Source organism: Pygocentrus nattereri, chromosome 5, assembly GCF_015220715.1.
Source record: "Pygocentrus nattereri isolate fPygNat1 chromosome 5, fPygNat1.pri, whole genome shotgun sequence".
Classification (NCBI taxonomy): domain Eukaryota; kingdom Metazoa; phylum Chordata; class Actinopteri; order Characiformes; family Serrasalmidae; genus Pygocentrus; species Pygocentrus nattereri.
In genome coordinates this window covers 16,324,903-16,346,005 of record NC_051215.1, presented here as the reverse complement: position 1 = coordinate 16,346,005, position 21,103 = coordinate 16,324,903, and the positions used below count along the sequence as shown (strand labels likewise).

At 38.5% G+C, this 21,103-nt stretch overlaps 1 protein-coding gene across 1 annotated transcript in view; it reads left to right on the top strand.

The window, feature by feature from the left end:
* The first annotated feature begins 5,757 nt into the window (after positions 1–5,757).
* The window catches only part of glra3 (glycine receptor, alpha 3), a 125,558-nt gene continuing 110,212 nt past the window's right edge, over positions 5,758–21,103 (top strand). The window contains exon 1 of the mRNA XM_017701470.2: positions 5,758–6,107. Coding sequence (XP_017556959.1) covers positions 6,037–6,107 — 71 coding nt within the window. The 5' untranslated portion in view covers positions 5,758–6,036. The remainder of the gene's footprint in view (positions 6,108–21,103) is intronic.

The following is a 21,103-nucleotide window of genomic DNA, read 5'->3' as shown; positions in this document are numbered from 1 at the left end:
GATGAATGAATATTGTGTGTTATTCACAATGTATCACGCTCCAGTTGTGTGCCAAAGTTTGGAAAACTTTTTTGGAATGTTGTTCTAGAACTGATTATTTGCACCTTTTTAGCAAAGTGTCGAGTCTTGACTCCTCCTTGTTTATAAAGAAAGATTCTGTTTTATATCCAAGTGTGACTGTATCACCTGTTTAAGATGTTTTTTTGAACATCTCACAATGTTCCATGTCCTAATTTGCCCTCATCAATTTTTTTTGGAATATGTAGCAGCATCAATTTCAGAAGCCTATATTTTCAAAAAGTTTTCTGTGTCTGTATTTACAAAAAAAAAATTGATAAGGTAAAACCTCAATTATTTTGTCTGTGTATTGTTGTCTAAATACAATCTAAGTTAAAGATTATTTACAAATCACTGCTTTCTTTTTATATTGGCATTTCATATACCATTCTAACTTGTTTGGAATTGAGGTATGTGTGTCAGTATATAAAGTTTTATGAAATGTTCAAGGTTGGACAGTGTAATAGCTGTACACACAGCAAATTACAATTTCAGATGCTTTTAAGTCTAGAATTTAAGTCTTTTAACATTTAACCTGAAGCAAGTAAAAAAAATTAATGTCATTAAAATAGATTTCATGAATTTATTTATACCTATTTTTTTTTTTATCTTTAGTATTTTTGTGTTTATTATTCTTACTATTCATCTTATAAATTGAAATTTGCAAGTATAAAAATATCAAATGAATCAGAACTGTAACAAATGGCACCTTATCTTTATCCACAAAGTTCACTGGCTAACCTACCTGTTAGCAAACGCCATCCATGTTTAACTCTTAGCTAATGTGTTACACCTTGCCTTACAGAAGTTGTAGTTATGGCAAATTGTTTCTTTCTTCCCATTTCCCATAGCTGCTGTATGACTAATTACCAGTTAAATCACCCTGTGTGTGACATAAAAAGCAACATGTCGACCATGTGCATAATATTAATTGAATCTGTGTTTGGATCAGCACACAGCACAAAAAGGGGGGATAACTTCCCCAAGCCTAATTTAAAATTCTGATAAAGACCGAGATCCAAAAGCAAACAGACGCTGTGCTCCCTGAACGCTGTGCTTTGGGCTGACGCCCAGTACAGCTTATCGACCCAGTGCAGAGTGGTGGCACTGAGCTCGGCACAGGGTCAATACAGCAATGAATACGAGTGGGCACACAAGCTCACACCATGATGTGCAGATGCACCGAGACCCAGCTGTGCTGAACATGCCACCCATAACAGCCAGTGCCAAACTCCTATCAGGCCTCGTGATGACAGCAGCTCTGTATTCATGAAAGATGAACCAAAATATTCAAACACTATGTAGAGAGAAAAAACAGCCAGAGGAAACTGTTACAAAAAAGTTACGGGGGAAAAAAAAAATCTAGCAGCTTCAGGTAATGTTCACAACAAGCATTAGAATGGAGGAAACATGTGATCTCTGTGATTTTGACCATGGCATGATTGATAGTGTCAGATGGTTTGAGTATTTCTTCTCTGCTGATCTTCTGAATTATTCATACAAAAGTTGACTCAGAATGGCGCATAAAAAAAGCATCCAGTGAGCAGCAATTCTGAAGATGGAAACACCTTGTTAATGAGAAATATCAGCAGAGAATGTCCAGACTAGCTTGAATGTACAACCAGTTGAACCTTGAAGAAAATGGTCTATTACAGTAGGAGACCACATCTGGTTTCACTGTGAACCAACAAAAGAAAGCTGTGACTTGGCGTAGGCTGATCTGATGAATCTCAATTTCTTCAATGAATCTCAATCTGCCTTGTGTCAACAGTGGTCTTCAGAGGCTTTCTTGGTTATTGGATCTGAATCCAACAGAACCAATGTGATGTGATAGAACAACAGATTGATAACATAGAAGTGCACCTAAAAAAGTGCACCTATTCATGTCAACATCACAATCCCATGGAATCTCCAGGAATGTTTCCAACATCTCGTGAAATCCATGCTATAAGTAAATAAAGCCGTTTTAAAAGCTAATGGAAGCCCTATCGAGTATTAGATTAGTGTTCCTATTAAAGTGTTCAGTGAGTGTATATATACAGTGTATATTTGTATATATACTAATACTGAAATGGTATATAAAAGCTCTCTGAACAATACAATTGTTGCATGCATTGTTTTTCCTCTAATGCTAGGATTACACATTTATTTTAGAAGAACACAGCAGTGGGATGACAAGTGTAAGGTGTATATAAATGTGCCTGTAGGGTTTGACTGGTTCAACAGACTTGATAGAACACTGGGACAGTTTGACTGGACAGCAAAATCACCAGAATCTACTTCAATCCTAATTCCCAATCTGAGACAGCAGATGTTAGATTATATATGAGGAGCTTGATTTTCTCTCTAAAATAAAAGCTAAAATTATTTAGCTTTTCTGATGGTGAGAGTGTTGGTGGTCTACCAGGTCTTGCATGGCTGTTAAGAGTCTTAACAGCCATGCAAGACCTGTTTTAGAAACTCCTTGAAAATATCTGGTTATAAAATGGAAGGATGGCCTTAAAGTGGCGGTTGCACACACAAATGAGTGAATGAATAAAATACTGATAGATTTGATATTATACTTGGTTGTATTTGGTTAGTATTAATTGTATAATAATGTTGAGGGTAATAATTAAAATTTAACCCCTACTAATGTGTCAACAGAATATGATGATTTGCAAATCCTTTTCATCCTATATTCAATGCACTACAAAGACAAGATATTTAATGTTCAAACGGATAAACTTCATTGTTTTTTGCAAATATTCACTCATTTTGAATTTGATGCGTGCAACATGTTCCAAAGAAGTTGGGACAGGGGCATGTTTACCACTGTTATGTACCACATGTTACATCACCTTTCCTTTTAACAACACTCAATAAGCATTTGGGGAATTGAGGACACTAATTGTTGAAGCTTTGTAGGTGGAATTCTTTCCTATTCTTGCTTGATGTACAACTTCAGTTGCTCAACAGTCCGGGGTCTCCGTTGTCGTATTTTGCACTTCATAATGCGCCGCACATTTTCAATGGGAGACAGGTCTGGACTGCAGGCAGGCCAGTCTTGTACCCGCACTCTTTTACTATGAAGCCATGCTGTTGTAACACATTCAGAATGTGTGAGTTACCCATGCCACATACAGATGTGTAAGTTACCCATGCCATGGGCACTAACGCACCCCCATACCATCAGAGATGATGGCTTTTGAACTTTGCGCTGATAACAATCCAGACAATCCTTTTCCTCTTTGGCCCGGAGGACATGACATCCATGATTTCCAAAAACAATTTGAAATGTGGACTCGTCAGACCACAGGACACTTTTCCACTTTGCGTCAGTCCATCTCAGATGAGCTCGGGCCCAGAGAAACCAGCAACGTTTTGGGGTGTTGTTGATATATGGCTTTCACTTTACATGGCAGAGTTTTAACTTGCACTTGTAGATGGAGCGACGAACTGTGTTCACTGACAGTGGTTTTCTGAAGTGTTCCTGAGCCCATGTGGTAATATCCGTTACAGAATGATATCAGTTTTTAATGCAGTGCCACCTGAGGGATCGAAGGTCACGGGCATTCAATGTTGGTTTTCTGCCTTGCCGCTTACTTGCAGAGATTTCTTCAGATTCTCTGAATCTTTTGATGATATTATGGACTGTAGATGATGAAATCCCTAAATTCCTTGCAATTGCACGTTGATAAAAGTTGTTCTTAAACTGTTGGACTATTTGCTCACGCAGTTGTTTACAAAGTGGTGAACCTCGCCCCATTCTTGCTTGTGAATGACTGAGCCTTTCAGGGATGCTCACTTTATACCCAATCATGACACTCACCTGTTTCCAATTAACCTGTTCACCTGTGGAATGTTCCAAACAGGTGTTTTTTGAGCATTCCTCAACTTTCCCAGTCTTTTGTGGCCCCTGTCCCAACTTCTTTGGAACGTGTTGCAGGCATCAAATTCAAAATGAGTGAATATTTGCAAAAAACAAAGTTTATCCATTTGAACATTAAATATCTTGCATTTGTATTGTATTGAATTGAATATAGGTTGGAAAGGATTTGCAAATCATTATATTCTGTTTTTATTTATGTTTTACACAATGTCCCAACTCCATTGGAATTGGGGTTGTATTATTAATATTATTATTATTATTATTATTATTATTATTGTTGTTGTTGTTGTTGTTGTTGTTGTAGCAATAACAACAATAGCAATTTAAAGCAATTGCATTCAACATTGGTAATTGGTTATTGGACATAACAGAAGAGATCATGTGTGAATGCAGTGTCTCTGCTGAGCTTCAAAACTGTCACTGAAAGTTGTTTTAATCCCATGAATGTGGTCATCCAGATAATGTTTCAGAACGAATTAAATCTAATCTGACAAAAGTCTTAAATGCATATTTACTAGGTATATATGTATATATAGTGGTGAATCTTCCCATAAGTATCCGGTCCCCAACAATTTTACCAAGAGATTATTGATGACTCATCCAGAAGGTCACAGCAGGCCTCATATACCTGAGTTAAGGTCAATGAATACAATTCCACAATAGTTAAGACACTGGGCAAAAATGGCATCCATGGGACAGCTGCAAGGCACAAACCACTGACCAAAAAGAACACAAAGGCTCATCTCACTTTTGCCAAAAAACTTCTAATTGACCCTCTAGACTTGTAGGATAACATTCTGTGGACTCGAAGGAGGGACTATTGGAAGACATGGGTTCCATTACATCTAGTACAAAGCTAACACCATAAGCATTTCACCATAAGAACGTCACACCAACAATAAAATATGGTGGTGGAGGTGTGATGGTATTAGGATGCTTTGCTTCTGTAGGACCTGGAAGACTTGTCATAATTGATGGACCCATGAGTTCTGCTCTCTGTCACAAAATCCTGAAGAATGCCTGCCAGTAACTAACCTAAAGCTCAAGAGCAATTGAGTTATGCAGCAGGACAATGATCTGAAGGACACACGGACGTCGACCTCTGAATGGCTCAAAAGAGGCAAGGTTTTGGAGTGGCCAAGTCAATGCCCTGACCTAAATCCAACTCAGATGTTGTGACAAGACCTTAAGTGGGCAATTTGCGCTCTATGACTCTCCAATGTAGCTGAATTAAAATGAGTCTGCAAAGAAGAGTAGCCAAAAGACTCATGGCAAGTTATCACAACTGTGTGACTCCAGTCGTTATTGCCACAGAAAGCGCAACCAGTTATTTGGTTTGGAGGGCAATTACTTGTGCACATGGGTGATATAGATTTTTAATAAATCTTTTCAAATAAATCTAAAGCTGCTTCCCAGTGTGCGTGTTCTCCTCCAGCTTAACTTGTTCAAGCAGAAACAGACACGAGCTCCCCCTCAGCGTGTGATCCAGCTGTGAATCAGGTTGAATTTCACTGGATGAGGCTGGATGAGGATTATAAAACTCAGTAGAAAAACCTTCAGGAGCTGACTCTCTGAAAACCCCCAGAGCTGCAGAAAAACGCTGATTAATCTTCCGATGTTCATCAAATACGGCACACAAAGTCACATAAGGTGCGTGAGTGTGTATGTGTATGTGTTTGTATGTATGTGTGTGGGGGGGGGGGGCGTGCGTGTGTGTGTGTGTGTGTGTGGTTAGAGGGCGATGGTTGCATGTTCGTGAGTGGGAGGAGCTTCAGGGGCGGGATTACACACATTCCTGCACGAGCCCCCAAACACTCCAGCATCCACGAGCTCAGTCTGGATCAGGACACTTTCCTATACGCGCGCCTGTTTATTTTTTGTGTGTGTGTTTCAAAAGCGGCTGATTTTCACAGCATTTCACTAAAAGCGGCACGTGAGTCATCAGCACATGCACAATTAACGCTCGTAAAATGAAGAGGACTGCGAGAGCCGACGCGCGCGTGAGTGAGAGCGAAGGTTGCGCGTGTGCACTGAGGGGGGAGCGCTGTCCGCGGTGCTGAACAGCTGAACTCTCGCTGTGTGAGCATCTATGCGCGTGAAGTGTGGAGATGACCGGCAAAAGGCTGCAGTTTGTAGCTGGATGGGGATTCGCTGCAGTGGAAATAGCAGCTCTGCTGAGGTAAGATCGTTCAACAAACTAGTAAACGAAGACAATGACGCTCAGTTGGTGTAAATTATAGACAAACAACTGAACCCGCGCAGCTTGGAATTCCCCGCAGAACCGAGCTCACTCTCACAGAGCTGAAGTAAAACTGAAGTGTGTAAGCATTGTTTTAGAGTTAGCTTAACATTCAAAAAGCGAAACTGATCATATATGAGTTATTTTAACACAGTGCAACTTTATTCAACACCGTACGAGTTCATTCATCGCTAAGAGTTGATTACATGTTGTACGAGTTGTTTGAACTGGAGCTTTTGCTGTGCGACTCAGTTGTCTGGTTCATTCATTGTTTGCGTCATGTTTTGTTTGACTTCGTCCATTCAGCGAAGAAAACGTACAGTAGTGACGAAGTGACCGCAGCGAGTGCTTGAGGGCTTCTTGTTTGGGCAAAGAGCCTGGTGCTGTGGGACTGGACGATCAGTTTTGTTTTGGACGCCGTTCAGTAAACTTCGAAGTTGTTTAGTCGAAAGCGCAACACGTGCTGCGGTCGTGAGGATTTCCCTCAGTTTGAGAAGAGTTTTGCACTTCAGAGACTTCAGAGGCTGCGACACATTGGAGCAGCTTCAGTTTACAAACTTGCTTGATAAAACTTGATAAAAACACGTTGCATCTATACGTAATTCTATGACATAGAAGTGAATGAGAAGACCGGGTTTCCCTAATACTTTGAGGTATTCCACATCCAAAGAGAGAGAGAGAGAGAGAGCAGTGTCTTTCCTTGCGCACGGTTTCTTATGTAATATAACGTTTCTGTACTGTAGAAACTGAAATATTAAAAGCTAAGAGAGAAATGAAAAAAACTTTAATGAGCAGTTTCTTGCCTCTCTCTCTCTCTCTCTCTCTCTCTCTCTCTCTCTCTGTTTTCTGTTTTAGTCTGAAGAGCTTTGTTGCATAATACAATAACAGCAGCAGTAGTAATAAACCATGTACAACAGTCTTAAATTACAGCAATTTTAATATTTTAATTGTTTTGTTTTTTTCTTTGATATGGTTTGTGTTTATTCTAATAATATCACTGCACACTGATACATACACCAAAAAAACAACAACATAAATAAATAAACACAAACAAATTAAGGATGGGATAAAAATAGTCTCTCTCTCTGTCTCTCTTTTCTTTCTCTCTTTCCCATTTGTTAACTCTCACGCTGTCTTTTTCTGTTTTCTGTCTCTGTGTTCTTATTTCTCTAGGTCTCTCTCTCTCTCTAGCTCTCATCTTTCTCTCCAAATTTCCATGGCTCTCATCTTTCTCCCTGTATCTCCCTCTCTGTCTTCCCCTTCTTCTTAGTTTTCATCCCCTTTTCTTTCTCTCTATATTTTTCTGACTTTTTCTCTTTGCTTGTCTTTCCCTTTCTCTCCTTTCTCTCTCTATTTCTTTCTATCTGTCCGCTGTCTGTCACTCCTGTCTCTGTTCATTCTCTCTACATCTGTTTCTCTTACTTTCTCATTTTTTCTCTATTCTTTCTATCTATTTCTCTTTTTCACCTTTCTTTCTCACATGATCTCTCTGTTCTTTCCCTCTTCTTTCTCTCCATATTTCTATCACTCTCCCCTTTCTCCCGGTATTTCTCTCACCTCCCCTTCTTCTCACTGTTTCTCTCTCTCTCTCTCTCTCTCTCTCTCTCTCTCTCTCTCTCACACTTCCCTTTCTTTCTCTATATTTTCTTCATCCTTTTCTCTTTATTTCTTTTTCTCTATTGTTCTCTCTCCTGTCTCTTCATTCTCTCTCTCTCTCACTCTCTCTCTTTCCCCTCTGTTTGTGGCTCTTGTCTCTGTATTAAGTTTCTCTATATCTGTCCTCTCTTTCTTGCTCTTATCTCTCTTATTTCTCTCTGTATTTCTATCTCTCCTGTTACTCTCTGCCTCCTCTCCATCTTCTTTTGCACTCTTTCTCTCTCACACACATTCTCTCTATCTGTATTCTGCATCTCTCTTTTCTCTCTCTCTCTCTCACTTATTCTTTCTCTTAAAATATGATAAAAGCTCTTGGCAAGCTGTTTAGTACCTTTGCTCTGCATTCTGTTTTGCTCTGTTGTGTTTACTCTAAGATGTTAATGTATTAAATATTAATGGAATTAGTTCATATTTTACTGAAGGAACAGACAGGGACTTGCATGTGTGGCCATGTTCAAACTTGACCTTATTGCATCAAATGTTGTGTGTGGTTGGACAAAGCAGGTTTGGCTGGATTTCATCATTGCAGGTCACGTTTACAGAGATGGAGAATGTTGCAGCCTTGTGTGTGATAGAGAGTTTGTGTGGTGTGTCTTAGTCATTAAAATACACTTATAACCAATTAAAACCACTCCCATTATTCTCCTCCCCTTTATCCAGAAACACACTGATAAAACAAATGCAATTGACATGTTTTCTATGTTATTTATCATGTTCTTTCATTTAGTTTTGATGTTATAATAGAAATAAATGCATGAATTACTATCTCAAATTTTTGTCCGATGTCTGAGTAAAAGTCTGCCACTGGCCTTGGTTCCATTTAAGACTACATGAAGGTCTCTTCTGGCCAAATAGGAAGATTTCTGTCTTGGCCTCATTTAGATTTAAAAAGTTTAAAGCCATCCATGCAACAAGGCTTGATTATTGTAATTCACTATACATTGGTGCTGGTCATTCATTGGTTGCTAAGCTACAATTGGTGCAAAATGCTGCAGCAAGGCTTTTTACATGTATATCCCGGAAATAATATATTACTCCGGTACTGGCTTCACTCCATTGGCTCCCAGTTTCTAGAATACAGTTTAAACTTTTGCTTTTAGTGTATAAGTCTCTGCATGGGTTAGTTCCCAGTTATTTGGCTGAATTGCTTGTGCCTTATGTTCCGGCATGGGCCCTAAGATCTGCCAATCAGCTTTGGCTGGTGGTCCCCAAGTCAAGGCTGAAACAGAGGGGGGACCGAGCATTTGCTGTGGCTGCCCCGAAACTGTGGAATGAGCTGCCGCTGCAGATTCGATTGGCACCCACTCTGTCACGTTTTAAATCTAGTCTTAAAGCTCTTTACTATTCCATGGCTTTCATGTAATTTGTTTTGTCTCTTGTAAATTTGTTTTACTAGTACTGTAGTTTAATGTTTGTAGTTGTGCAGCACTTTGGTCAACTAATGTTGTGAAAAAAGGGGCTCTATAAATAAATTGACATTATAATGGTGTTAATATTTTATTAATGTGAAAATGATACACATTTGAAAGGATTAAGGAGGTGCATTTTTCTTCAGTGCTAGAGAGCAATATCTGTAATATCATTGGTGAAAATAGGAGGATACTTGCTCTCCAGTAGTGCTGGATGGTCAGCAAGGTGCTGGCTGATGATGTAATGAATCATGGTTTTGCTTTATTGATATCTGAGTCTGTCTCCTCATTCTAAATAGGCTTGTGTTTGGAAAAATGGACCAAGATAGAGATAATTACACAACAAGTGCTTTCAGGGAAGCTTAGATGTTGTGTACAGTCAGATAAGATGAGCTGTTCTGTGTTTTACTGGAACATATGGATCTCTATTCATTCAACATTGCCATAGTCCATGTTGTTAGAGGTGTATTTCACAAAGCAGATAACCTAATGTTATAAGCTATTGTCAGAAAATTTGATGAGTTTTGTCACTCAGTGTGACCAAGGACTGCCTACTTTGACAGAAAAGGGTTGTTTAACAATGACAAATTGCTGTTTTTGTGCAATGAAAACCTTGATTAACTTTGAAAAATGTGATCATGAACTTTACAAACTTTTTCAATCCAGCAACTATAACTATGACTGTAAAAAGACTTATCACATTGTGCACAGCAAGTAACATTTTACAACATTGTGTTTCCCATTGAACTGAAAAGTGCCATGACATTCTGATAATGTCCACAACCATCTTACAGGTGATTGCAGGTGTCACATGTAGGCTTAGATTAACGCATTGCAAAATGAATGTAAAGTCAAGCCCAAGTGAGATATGTGCGTATTAGATTATATAATTAGATATGTATAAGTGAATGTGCGAATTAGATTATGCACACTTTAGATTTAAACAGACAATTCAGTTAAATATTCCTTCTAACCACAAATGTAATCAGTCAGCCAAGACATGTTTAGTGTCTAAAATTTGCTTTAGAGGTTTTACACTGAAGCTATGAGGCTAATGTGGCTAACAGTTAACAAAAGCTCATACACCACCACTTAGCTTTGTGCAACCTGAACAATGTCGAACAGTATTGAATTAAACCTACACTGTGTAAGTTTCAGGATTTAGAGACCTCACTGGTGGTTATGCTTTGGACATTGAAAGAGCATTGAAAGTATTTTTAAAAAAGTATTGAGAGTATTCAAAGAGAACTGAGTCAAAACTTGATGACAGACATGTTTTCAGAGGCTGTATTTAAATGACCTGTTATAGTCATCCTATCTTCATCAGGCTAATACTTATTTTGCATTTGAAACCCAAATATTCAGTGTGTGATGTACATATTGTGGTCTAAAAAACTCCTGCTTAATTCAACCCAACACCTCTGACTTTTAAATATTTATTTTAGGATTTATAGGGTGACCCACAGTAGCACAAGTAAACCACATTTTAGCATTGTTACCATATATATAGTCATTACCATATAGTTGCCCTGTTTAGTTCTACAATTACAGGCTGTATTTCATCTGTTTCTCTGCTTACTTTGTTAGACCCCTTTTACCCTGTTCTGCAATGGTCAGGAACCCCACAGAACTGCCACAGAGCAGGTGGTGGTTTGTTAGTGTGTGTTGTGCTGGTATGAGTGGATCGGACAGTTTTACACACCTCAGAGACACTGCTGGACTGAGAATAGTCCACCAACCGGAATTGTCCAGCTAACATTGCGACCACTGATGAAGTATTATACAGTGATCAATACAAACTGTGCAGCAAGAAATAAGCTATTATTTCTGACTCAGGATGAACAGTGTGTGGACAGTGTTCAAAAACTCCAACTACATTGCTGTGCAACACACACAAACCTGCCAAACACTGCAGTGCTTAGAGTGATCCACCACCCAAATAATACCTGCTCTGTGATGGTCCTGTGGGGGTCTTGACCACTGAAGAATATGATGAAATGGGCATCAGAAATGCAGAGAAACAGATGGACTACAGTCTGTAATTGTAAAAGTACAATAGGGTTAGTGGAGCTGATAAAATTGACAAGCAATGTAGATAGAAGGAGACATACTTAATGAAGTGGCCGGATGGTGAAGTTTGCACAGTGCTAACTGGCAAGGCTAATAAGCTTCCATCAGTTCCCGTGTAAAATTAAAGAAGCACACTTCAGATATCAAAAAAGTCTGGACTACATTTGGGGAAAATGTGGGGTTTTGATTGCTGAACTTATCCAGTCTGTCTGGAAAAGAAACCCTGCTTTGTGAAATATCCCTTAGGCATCAGCTCTGCTTGTAAAGTGGCCTTTTCTTTCTAGCAAATAGATCTCTTCTTAGGCCACTGCTTCTCAGTAAGACTGATAAAGCTGTGTTGGTGTGTTGACTCAGTGGCTGATGTTTGTCCCTGAGTGCACTCCTCTTTCAATGTCTGCGTGATCTGTCCACACCGTTATACAGACAGCACTTCTCTCCCAATGCTGAGTGAAACATTTTCAGTCCTGTGTCTCGTCCTCTGCTGACAGCAAGACTGGTCATCAGCTCACTACTTTTCAGGGCCTGTCTACAGTCCTTCAGGAAGCCGCTGCTTTCTGAATCTTCAAACTCAGTTCCCCACATGAAAGAAGGATAACCTGTTGCTATAGAGATGCTCTGTACTGAACACCAATTTGAGTGCTTTAAGAACAGCAGCCTCAGAGTTGTTTCTGGAGCATTTGTTTTCTAGAATTGATGATACTTTGACACAGCATGTTTGAAAACATGTTCACACCGTCACGATCCTTATAAACGTTCTGCTTCAAAATAAGCTCTTCTACATTGTAAAGGAATGGTTTAGAGACACGTTTGGTGTCTGAAGTTGCTTCTTTAGTTTTGCACTTGAACTACTAGCTAATGTAACTTGCATGTTTTATGTACAGTAATCTATAGTAATGGACTACAGTATGATATTTAGTTAAAAGCAGAAGCAGTACCCTGGATTATGTCTGAATTTTAGTCCAGTGTGCCATATAGTGTCAGAAACCACAAATCTATGTGAGGTTGCTTAATTTAAGATTGTTTATGCTCTGGAAATTTTGTATCTCTCTGGGATAAGTCTGGGATGGCTACAAAGACTTCCACGGTTACAGTCTTATATAGGTGTATTACAGAGGTATTTTTTATTATTCTTATTGTTAAATTCTGAGCAAGAAACAAGAAAACACTGATATTTAATCTAAGCAAGTATTTTACTGTACCATATTTAAAAGAAAATGACAGTAAAACAGCAACTTTATACTGTGACTCCACAGTCACTTGCAGCACAAAATGATTGTGATGTAGCAGTAGCCTGATGTATACTTGAAATAATAACCTCTAGTTAAAATACAGTACTCTTCTGTGTTTCTATGTAACAACTGTAAAATAATGCAACCCAGAAGCTAGTATTTTTATCAAAAGCAAATACATATTTAAATTTATAGTTACATTTTTGGTTACAATTTCTTTAAACATGACCAAAAAATCTCCAGAAGTAACAATAAACAATAACATTTTTGTCAACACTTCAGTTTTCCAGCATTTAAAAATGTAATAAAGCATAAAACATTCTAATTAAAATGTTATGCTTTTTAACTTCTTTATCCAATGTCAACATCAACCTCAAAGTAATTTGCTACATTATTACAAAAAATATCTTGAGAGGAGATGATTTCAAATTAAACTGATGAATATGATATTTTACTATAAATTTTTATTTAATTAAATAATGTGAAAGGTTGGCAATAATTGAATGTGTAGGACTGTCATCGACATTTAAAGATGAACTTACTTGAATGGATTCATGTATTAAATGTGAGTGGGCATATTCTTTGGTCTTCCTACATTAAATTCTGTGCTATATTTTACCCCGTCCTGGTCTGTCGTGACATAACTCAATTTTTTACATGCATGTTTGAAACTAGCATAGATTTTACACATCATATTAAACTAGAGAAACTGCTGATTTAGATTTTCTAACCTCTAAATGGGATTTTCTTACACAGTGATTCTCCTGCCAGCTCAGGAGGTGAGTGTGCACAGTAGGGATTTCACCCCATAACTTCCCAGTTTTCCCTACTCTGACCAGATGTCCACTCAACAAAAATTAGAAAATAATTATATCACTTGAAACAGGGGTTATGTCAAAGTTGACAAATGCAGCGTTTATGATAAACGATGCCTACTGGAATATGCTTTCATAAATGTTTATGTAGGTTTACTTCAGAAATAAGAGCCTCAGGTTCTGGCTGAGTAGATCTGCTGATTATATGCCTGCATGCGTGACTCTGCTGGATTACTGGATCAGTCATCTATGAGATAAACTGATCACAATCTCTGTTCTGGGAAATAAATAAACGAGTATGTCTCCCTCTCACATAAACACAGTGAGAAATGACTTCACATGCATGGATACACTTGCAAACAGCTTCCAGTGTAATGCAACACACATAGACACACACACACACACACACACACACACACACATAATCATGTGCCTGAGAGTTGAGCGCATGATAGCTGTCACTTAGACTATGTGAATGCTGGAGCATCTCGACGTTGTTAGGTGTGACACACACACACACCTAACACACATTTGCACTAAAATAGATTTGAAGGTATTGTTTTGTTTCATGAATCACTGTCAACAAATATCATATCCACAGGTGCTGTAGGCTTTTAATCTTTTGCATTAGATTTTAGATTTAGATTGGCTCTTTTATAAGAAATGCATGTCTTGTGCTACTTTCTACATCCACTCACTGGCCACTTTATTAGAAACATCTACCTTGTACTTAGAAACATCTACCTTGTGCTTCCACTCACTGGCCACTTTATTAGAAACATCTAGCTTGTGCTTCCACTCACTGTCCACTTTATTAGAAACATCTACCTTGTACTTCCACTCACTGTCCACTTTATTAGAAATATCTACCTTGTACTTCCATTCACTGTCCACTTTATTAGAAACATCTACCTTGTGCTTCCACTCACTGGCCACTTTATTAGAAACATCTACCTTGTGCTTCCACTCACTGTCCACTTCATTAGAAACATCTAACTTGTGCTTCCACTCACTGGCCACTTTATTAGAAACATCTAACTTGTGCTTCCACTCACTGGCCACTTTATTAGAAATATCTACCGTGTACCTCCACTCACTGTCCACTTTATTAGAAACATCTACCTTGTGCTTCCACTCACTGTCCACTTTATTAGAAACATCTACCTTGTACTTCCACTCACTGTCCACTTTATTAGAAACATCTAACTTGTGCTTCCACTTACTGGCCACTTTATTAGAAACATCTAACTTGTGCTTCCACTCACTGGCCACTTTATTAGAAACATCTACCGTGTACTTCCACTCACTGTCCACTTTATTAGAAATATCTACCTTGTACTTCCACTCACTGGCCACTTTATTAGAAACATCTACCTTGTACTTCCACTCACTGTCCACTTTATTAGAAACATCTAACTTGTGCTTCCACTCACTGGCCACTTTATTAGAAACATCTAACTTGTGCTTCCACTCACTGGCCACTTTATTAGAAATATCTACCGTGTACCTCCACTCACTGTCCACTTTATTAGAAACATCTACCTTGTGCTTCCACTCACTGTCCACTTTATTAGAAACATCTACCTTGTACTTCCACTCACTGTCCACTTTATTAGAAACATCTAACTTGTGCTTCCACTTACTGGCCACTTTATTAGAAACATCTAACTTGTGCTTCCACTCACTGGCCACTTTATTAGAAACATCTACCGTGTACTTCCACTCACTGTCCACTTTATTAGAAATATCTACCTTGTACTTCCACTCACTGGCCACTTTATTAGAAACATCTAGCTTGTGCTTCCACTCACTGTCCACTTTATTAGAAACATCTACCTTGTACTTCCACTCACTGGCCACTTTATTAGAAACATCTAACTTGTGCTTCCACTCACTGGCCACTTTATTAGAAACATCTACCTTGTGCTTCCACTCACTGTCCACTTTATTAGAAACATCTAACTTGTGCTTCCACTCACTGGCCACTTTATTAGAAATATCTACCTTGTACTTCCACTCACTGGCCACTTTATTAGAAACATCTAGCTTGTGCTTCCACTCACTGGCCACTTTATTAGAAACATCTAACTTGTGCTTCCACTCACTGGCCACTTTATTAGAAATATCTACCTTGTGCTTCCACTCACTGGCCACTTTATTAGAAACATCTAGCTTGTGCTTCCACTCACTGTCCACTTTATTAGAAACATCTACCTTGTACTTCCACTCACTGTCCACTTTATTAGAAACATCTACCTTGTACTTCCACTCACTGGCCACTCTGTAAGAAACATCAATCTTGTGCTTCCATTCACGTGCGACTCCTGCTTTATACTTCCACTCACTGGTCACTTTATTGTGAACATCTACCTTCTATATCCGTTCACTGGCCACTTTATTAGAAAAATCTATCTTGTGCTTCTGTTCACTGGCCACTTTAATGGAAACACTTAAATCCTGTCAGCTAGTATGTTAAGTACTGGTCAGCCTGCTTTAATGACTGTATTTTACAGAGAAGATTAATATTAACCAGTTAAAGAGAGCAGCTATGAACTGTTTTTGTTTACCTTTGCAGCATTAACTGTTTCTGTGTCTAGTTTTGTGGCCTTGATTTGCTTTCATAGTCCTGTGTTGATGGTCCACAGCAACCCTGCCACCAGTATGGAAATAATTAATCTAATGAATTGGACTTTGAATCATTGGGACAAATTGTTTATATAGACGAGTTCAGTTTAATGAATCAAACTTCCAATCACTGGGTGAAGCTATAAGGGAAGATTTTCTGATAAAGTGGCCAGAGAGTGTGCATAGACATACTTGTTTGATCTGTGAAAAATACGGCACTACGCACTACTATATAAAGAAAGACAGTGGGGGACGTTTGTACAGTGTGCCATTAATAATGAATTCATACATTAGAGGATAGTGAATCGTAGACAGTGATATTAATTATGTAATCTGTGTTCCAGGGGAAAATGTGAGGAATTAGGTTGGACAGACTGGATATGTTTTGACAGGCATGCTCTTAAATAAATTTGTTTGCTTATTTGTGTGTCTTTTCGGTGCTTCTGTAGGAGCTGTTTCTCAAAAGAAAAGAAAGAGAGAGAGACAGAGAGATGGGGAGAAAGAAAGAGAGAGTTTTTCATGTGTAAATTATCAGTATCTTTGTCTGTGCCAGCAAAGCACAGCCAGGTAATCCTATCCAAACAGTACAGGATACCACTGTCTATCTACAGACAATGCAGCTGTCATTTGTCTTTTATAAAATATTGAACTGTTTGAATGGCAGATTTAACACTACAAATCAAGTGTAAAGAAGTATTAGGTGAGTATGTTTTTCTGAGTAAGTGAAATGTAGTGGTATGTCTTCAATACTTTGCTGACGTGAGAGCGGTGTTGTAAACCCCTCTTGATGCATATCTTTTAGTAAAGTTCATGGAATCAAGCACAACCACACTAAGATAAACTAGCTGATGAGTCATTATATTCGCTGTTAATTACATCTTGCAATTTTTTTTAGCTATGAAAAGGACTATGCTCACTATCCTCCATTGAGACGTAGGCTATATAGAGTATTTTGATATCCTCTATTCATAATGCCACACTTTCATCTTATATCTGTAAATAACAAAGTAAAGCAATACTGTAAAATAACTCGCTACTAGAAATCATGACCATTACTGGTAACAAACGGTGAAAGATCTCAAAGAGTAAAAAACTGAAAGAGTTAAAAAAATGTTCCGGTGTTATTGTAACAGTGGTGTTGTAAAGGCTGAGTATGTGAAATCTTGACGTTAAACAGACACAATTAAAAAACTGCACACTGTACATTCTTCTGTAATTTTACTGTTCATTTTAACCCAATCAAACCAAGCATCTTGTGGCCAATGGCCCATTAAGTTTGTCTCTGACTGAAGTGTTACAGCATGTGCATGTCTTTGTTGGCCAGAGTAAAACATCTGGACAAGTAGAATCAGTGCTTTCTGTGTGCTACAGAGTTTCTATCACTGTATAAAAGATGCAATATGGAGCTGTAGATATGCATTCTCTGTAGTGATAGTGCTCCATCCAGTATATCTGGAATTAGCTGGAGTGCTGTTTGTGATTCAGTACTAGTGATCCACTATCAGTACCTGCTCCTGTGGCTGGATGCAATCAAATCCCCACAGCAATATTCCAACATTTAGTATAAAGCCTTCCAGTAACAGAGGTTGTTACTGCAGCATAAGGGTGTGTGTGTGGGCGGGGGGTATCCCTTATTCACTCCCTTATTTTCAGAAGAAATGCTTAACAAAAAGAATGAATTCAAAATGGGTTGTTGAATTTTAATATATAGACTGTTTGTATTGAAATGTTAGAAATGCTTGTATGTTCTGTCAGACTTAAAAAAATGATGAAATTGTGTTTCATTTTTCATGCTTTGAGCCCTTTTATGAGCCCTTTTGTGCCAGACACTCTCACCTTGGCTTGCTTATTAGGCTTAACTGAATATTGTTTATTCTTTATGTAGGGTTCCTTGGAAATGTCTATTGTAAACAGTGCTTTGTAATGTAGTAAATAAGTACCAATACAGTAAAATCACTATTATAATGACATTAAATGACCCACATCCTTAAATTTTCTTGTCAAATATTCTTGTTTTTTCTTTCTTTGGGGTTCACTTCTAAAATTTGTGTGGTTTTATTTACCAAAAAAAAAAATTTCAACCTCACATTTTCAGCTCCATAGAATTAACCAAACTGCTCTGAATGTTGCTCTGTTTTGATTGGCTGTATTGTGACACATTAAAAACAAACTCAGAGCTGAAACATTCAGTATAACCTTAGAGTGAATGGGTAAACTGCTGTATGCTGAATAGGACTTGTAATTTTAAAAGCAAGGAAAATTGCATGTTACAAAAAAAAAGGATTTTTAAGAAAGTAAGTAATTTGAAGAAAAAGCACTGAATATTTATTAACAATAGGCTGTAGGACAACACATTAAAAAATAGAGGAGTGAACAATAACCCCGAACACACACACACACATGCATATACATATTGCAGAACTGTGGGGCAGATGTTGGTTCACATCTGTGTTTTTCTTGCTCTTGTTTTCCATCTCTTTCTCTCTATCTCTCTCTCTCTCTCTCTCTCTCTCTCTCTCCCTCTCCCTCTCTCCCCTGTTGGACCACTCACTGGAGCGTAATGTTCCGGTAAAGTGAAGAGTAAAGCTCATAGTGTGCATTCTCCTCCAGGCCGGGTCCATTTTACCTCTCGCTGTCCACATTAGCACCATCCGGCCTCTAGCCTCCAGCCCTAACCCTTTAACAACCCACTTCGGCTGCTTTTAAATCACAAAACTCCAACCACCCCCCACCCCCCAATGCCACTCTCTCTCTTCTTCTGTTTAAAAAGAATTTCTCTCTTTTTCCTTTGAGATTTTTTGCCTCCCTGCTTGCTGTGTCAGTATGGCTATTGTATGAGGCAGATTAGGAAGCTCCTGTTGCATTATTGATAAGATTTTGTCGAAAAGAGTCGATTGCGCTTTGAGTTATCCCGCTAGCCCTGTTTCTCTTGAATACCTTCAGAGAGAGAGAGAGAGAGAGAGAGAGAGAGAGAGAGAGAGAGAGAGAGAGAGAGAGAGAGAGAGAGAGTGAAAGAGTGGGGGGCAGTGCCTTCGGTAAGCAGCTTAAAAATGTTTAAGTTATCTCCAGGCTTTCTGTATCTGAAGCAGAAACTGTCATGCAGCATGATTTCTGTGCCAGAGCTAATTCATCTTAAAATAAATAAATAAATAAACTTTAAAATGTTTTTTTTTTAGCAAAATCTCTAGACAAAATGTCCCCTATTTATGATCAAACAAATTTTGAAGCTTTGAATTAATATATATATATATATATATATATATATATATATATATATATATATATATATATACAGTGGATTGCAAAAGTATTCATACCCCTTGAACTTTTCCATATTTTGTCACATTACAACCACAAACATAAATATATTTCACTGGAATTTAATGTGAAAGACCAACACAAAGTGGTATACAATTGTGAAGTGGAAAGAAAATTATACATGAATCAAAACATTTTTTACAAATAAAAAACTAATAAGTGCGACATGCAAAAGTATTCAGCCCCCCTGAGTCAATACTTTGTGGAGCCACCTTTTGCTGCAATTACAGCTGCAAGTCTTTTAGGGTATGTCTCCACCAGCTTTGCACATCTAGTGACTGAAATTCTTGCCCATTCCTCCTTGCAAAACAGCTCAAGCTCAGTCAGATTGGATGGAGAGCGTTTGTGAACAGCAGTTTTGAGATCTTGCCACAAATTCTCAATTGGGTTTAGGTCTGGACTCTGACTGGGCCATTCTAACACATGAATATTCTTTTTTTTAAACCACTCCATTGTAGCTCTGGCTTTATGTTTAGGGTCGTTGTCCTGCTGGAAGGTGAACCTCCGCCCCAGTCTCAAATCTTTTGCTGACTCCAACAGGTTTTCTTCCAAGATTGCCCTGTATTTGGCTCCATCCATCTTCCCATCAACTTTGACCAACTTCCCGGTCCCTGCTGAAGAGAAGCACCCCCAGAGCATGATGCTGCCACCACCATATTTGACAGTGGGGATGGTGTTTTCAGAGTGATGTGCAGTGTTATTTCTCCGCCACGCATAGCGTTTTGCATTGTGGCCAAAAAGTTCTATTTTGGTCTCGTCTGACCAAAGCACCTTCTTCCACATGTTTGCTGTGTCCTCAACATGGCTTCTGGCAAACTGCAAACGGGACTTCTTATGGTTTTCTTTTAACAATGGCTTTCTCCTTGCCACTCTTCCATAAAGACCACATTTGTGTAGTGCACGACTAATTGTTGTCCTGTGGACAGTTTCCCCCACCTGAGCTGTGGCTCTCTGCATTTCATCCAGAGTCACCATGGGCCTCTTGGCTGCCTCTCTGATCAGTGATCTCCTTGTTCGGCCTGTAAGTTTAGGTGGACGGCCTTGTCTTGGCAGGTTTACTGTGGTGCCATACTCTTTCCATTTCCGGATGATGGATTGAACAGTGCTCCGTGAGATGTTCAAAGCTTGGGAAATCTTTTTATAACCTAAGCCTGCTTTAAACTTCTCCAAAACCATATTCCTAACCTGTCTGGTGTGTTCTTTGGACTTCATGATGCTGTTTGCTCCCTAATATTCTCTTAACCAACATCTGAGGCCGTCACGGAGCAGCTGTATTTGTACTGAGATTAGATTACACACAGGTGGACCCTTTTGAGTCATTAGCAGTCATCAGGCAACTTCTGAATGCAATTGGTTGCACTCAGGGAAAAGGGGGCTGAATACTTTTGCACGTCGCACTTATTAGTTTTTTATTTGTAAAAAATGTTTTGATTCATGTATAATTTTCTTTCCACTTCACAATTGTATACCACTTTGTGTTGGTCTTTCACATTAAATTCCAGTGAAATATATTTATGTTTGTGGTTGTAATGTGACAAAATATGGAAAAGTTCAAGGGGTATGAATACTTTTGCAACCCACTGTATATATATATTAAGAATACAGTAGTAAAAATACTTTCACTTCAGTGCTGCAACTGGAAAGCAATGTGGTGGATGAATATGACTGAGAATTATGGTAAACAGTCAACAATTAAACAATTAAATCATGGTCCTTCATCTGTACTGTCTTCTCCTTCTAAAAGTGGCCACATGAACAAAGCTGACCAACTTTTAACTGACCTATTGAGAAAGATTACTGACCAAATACATATA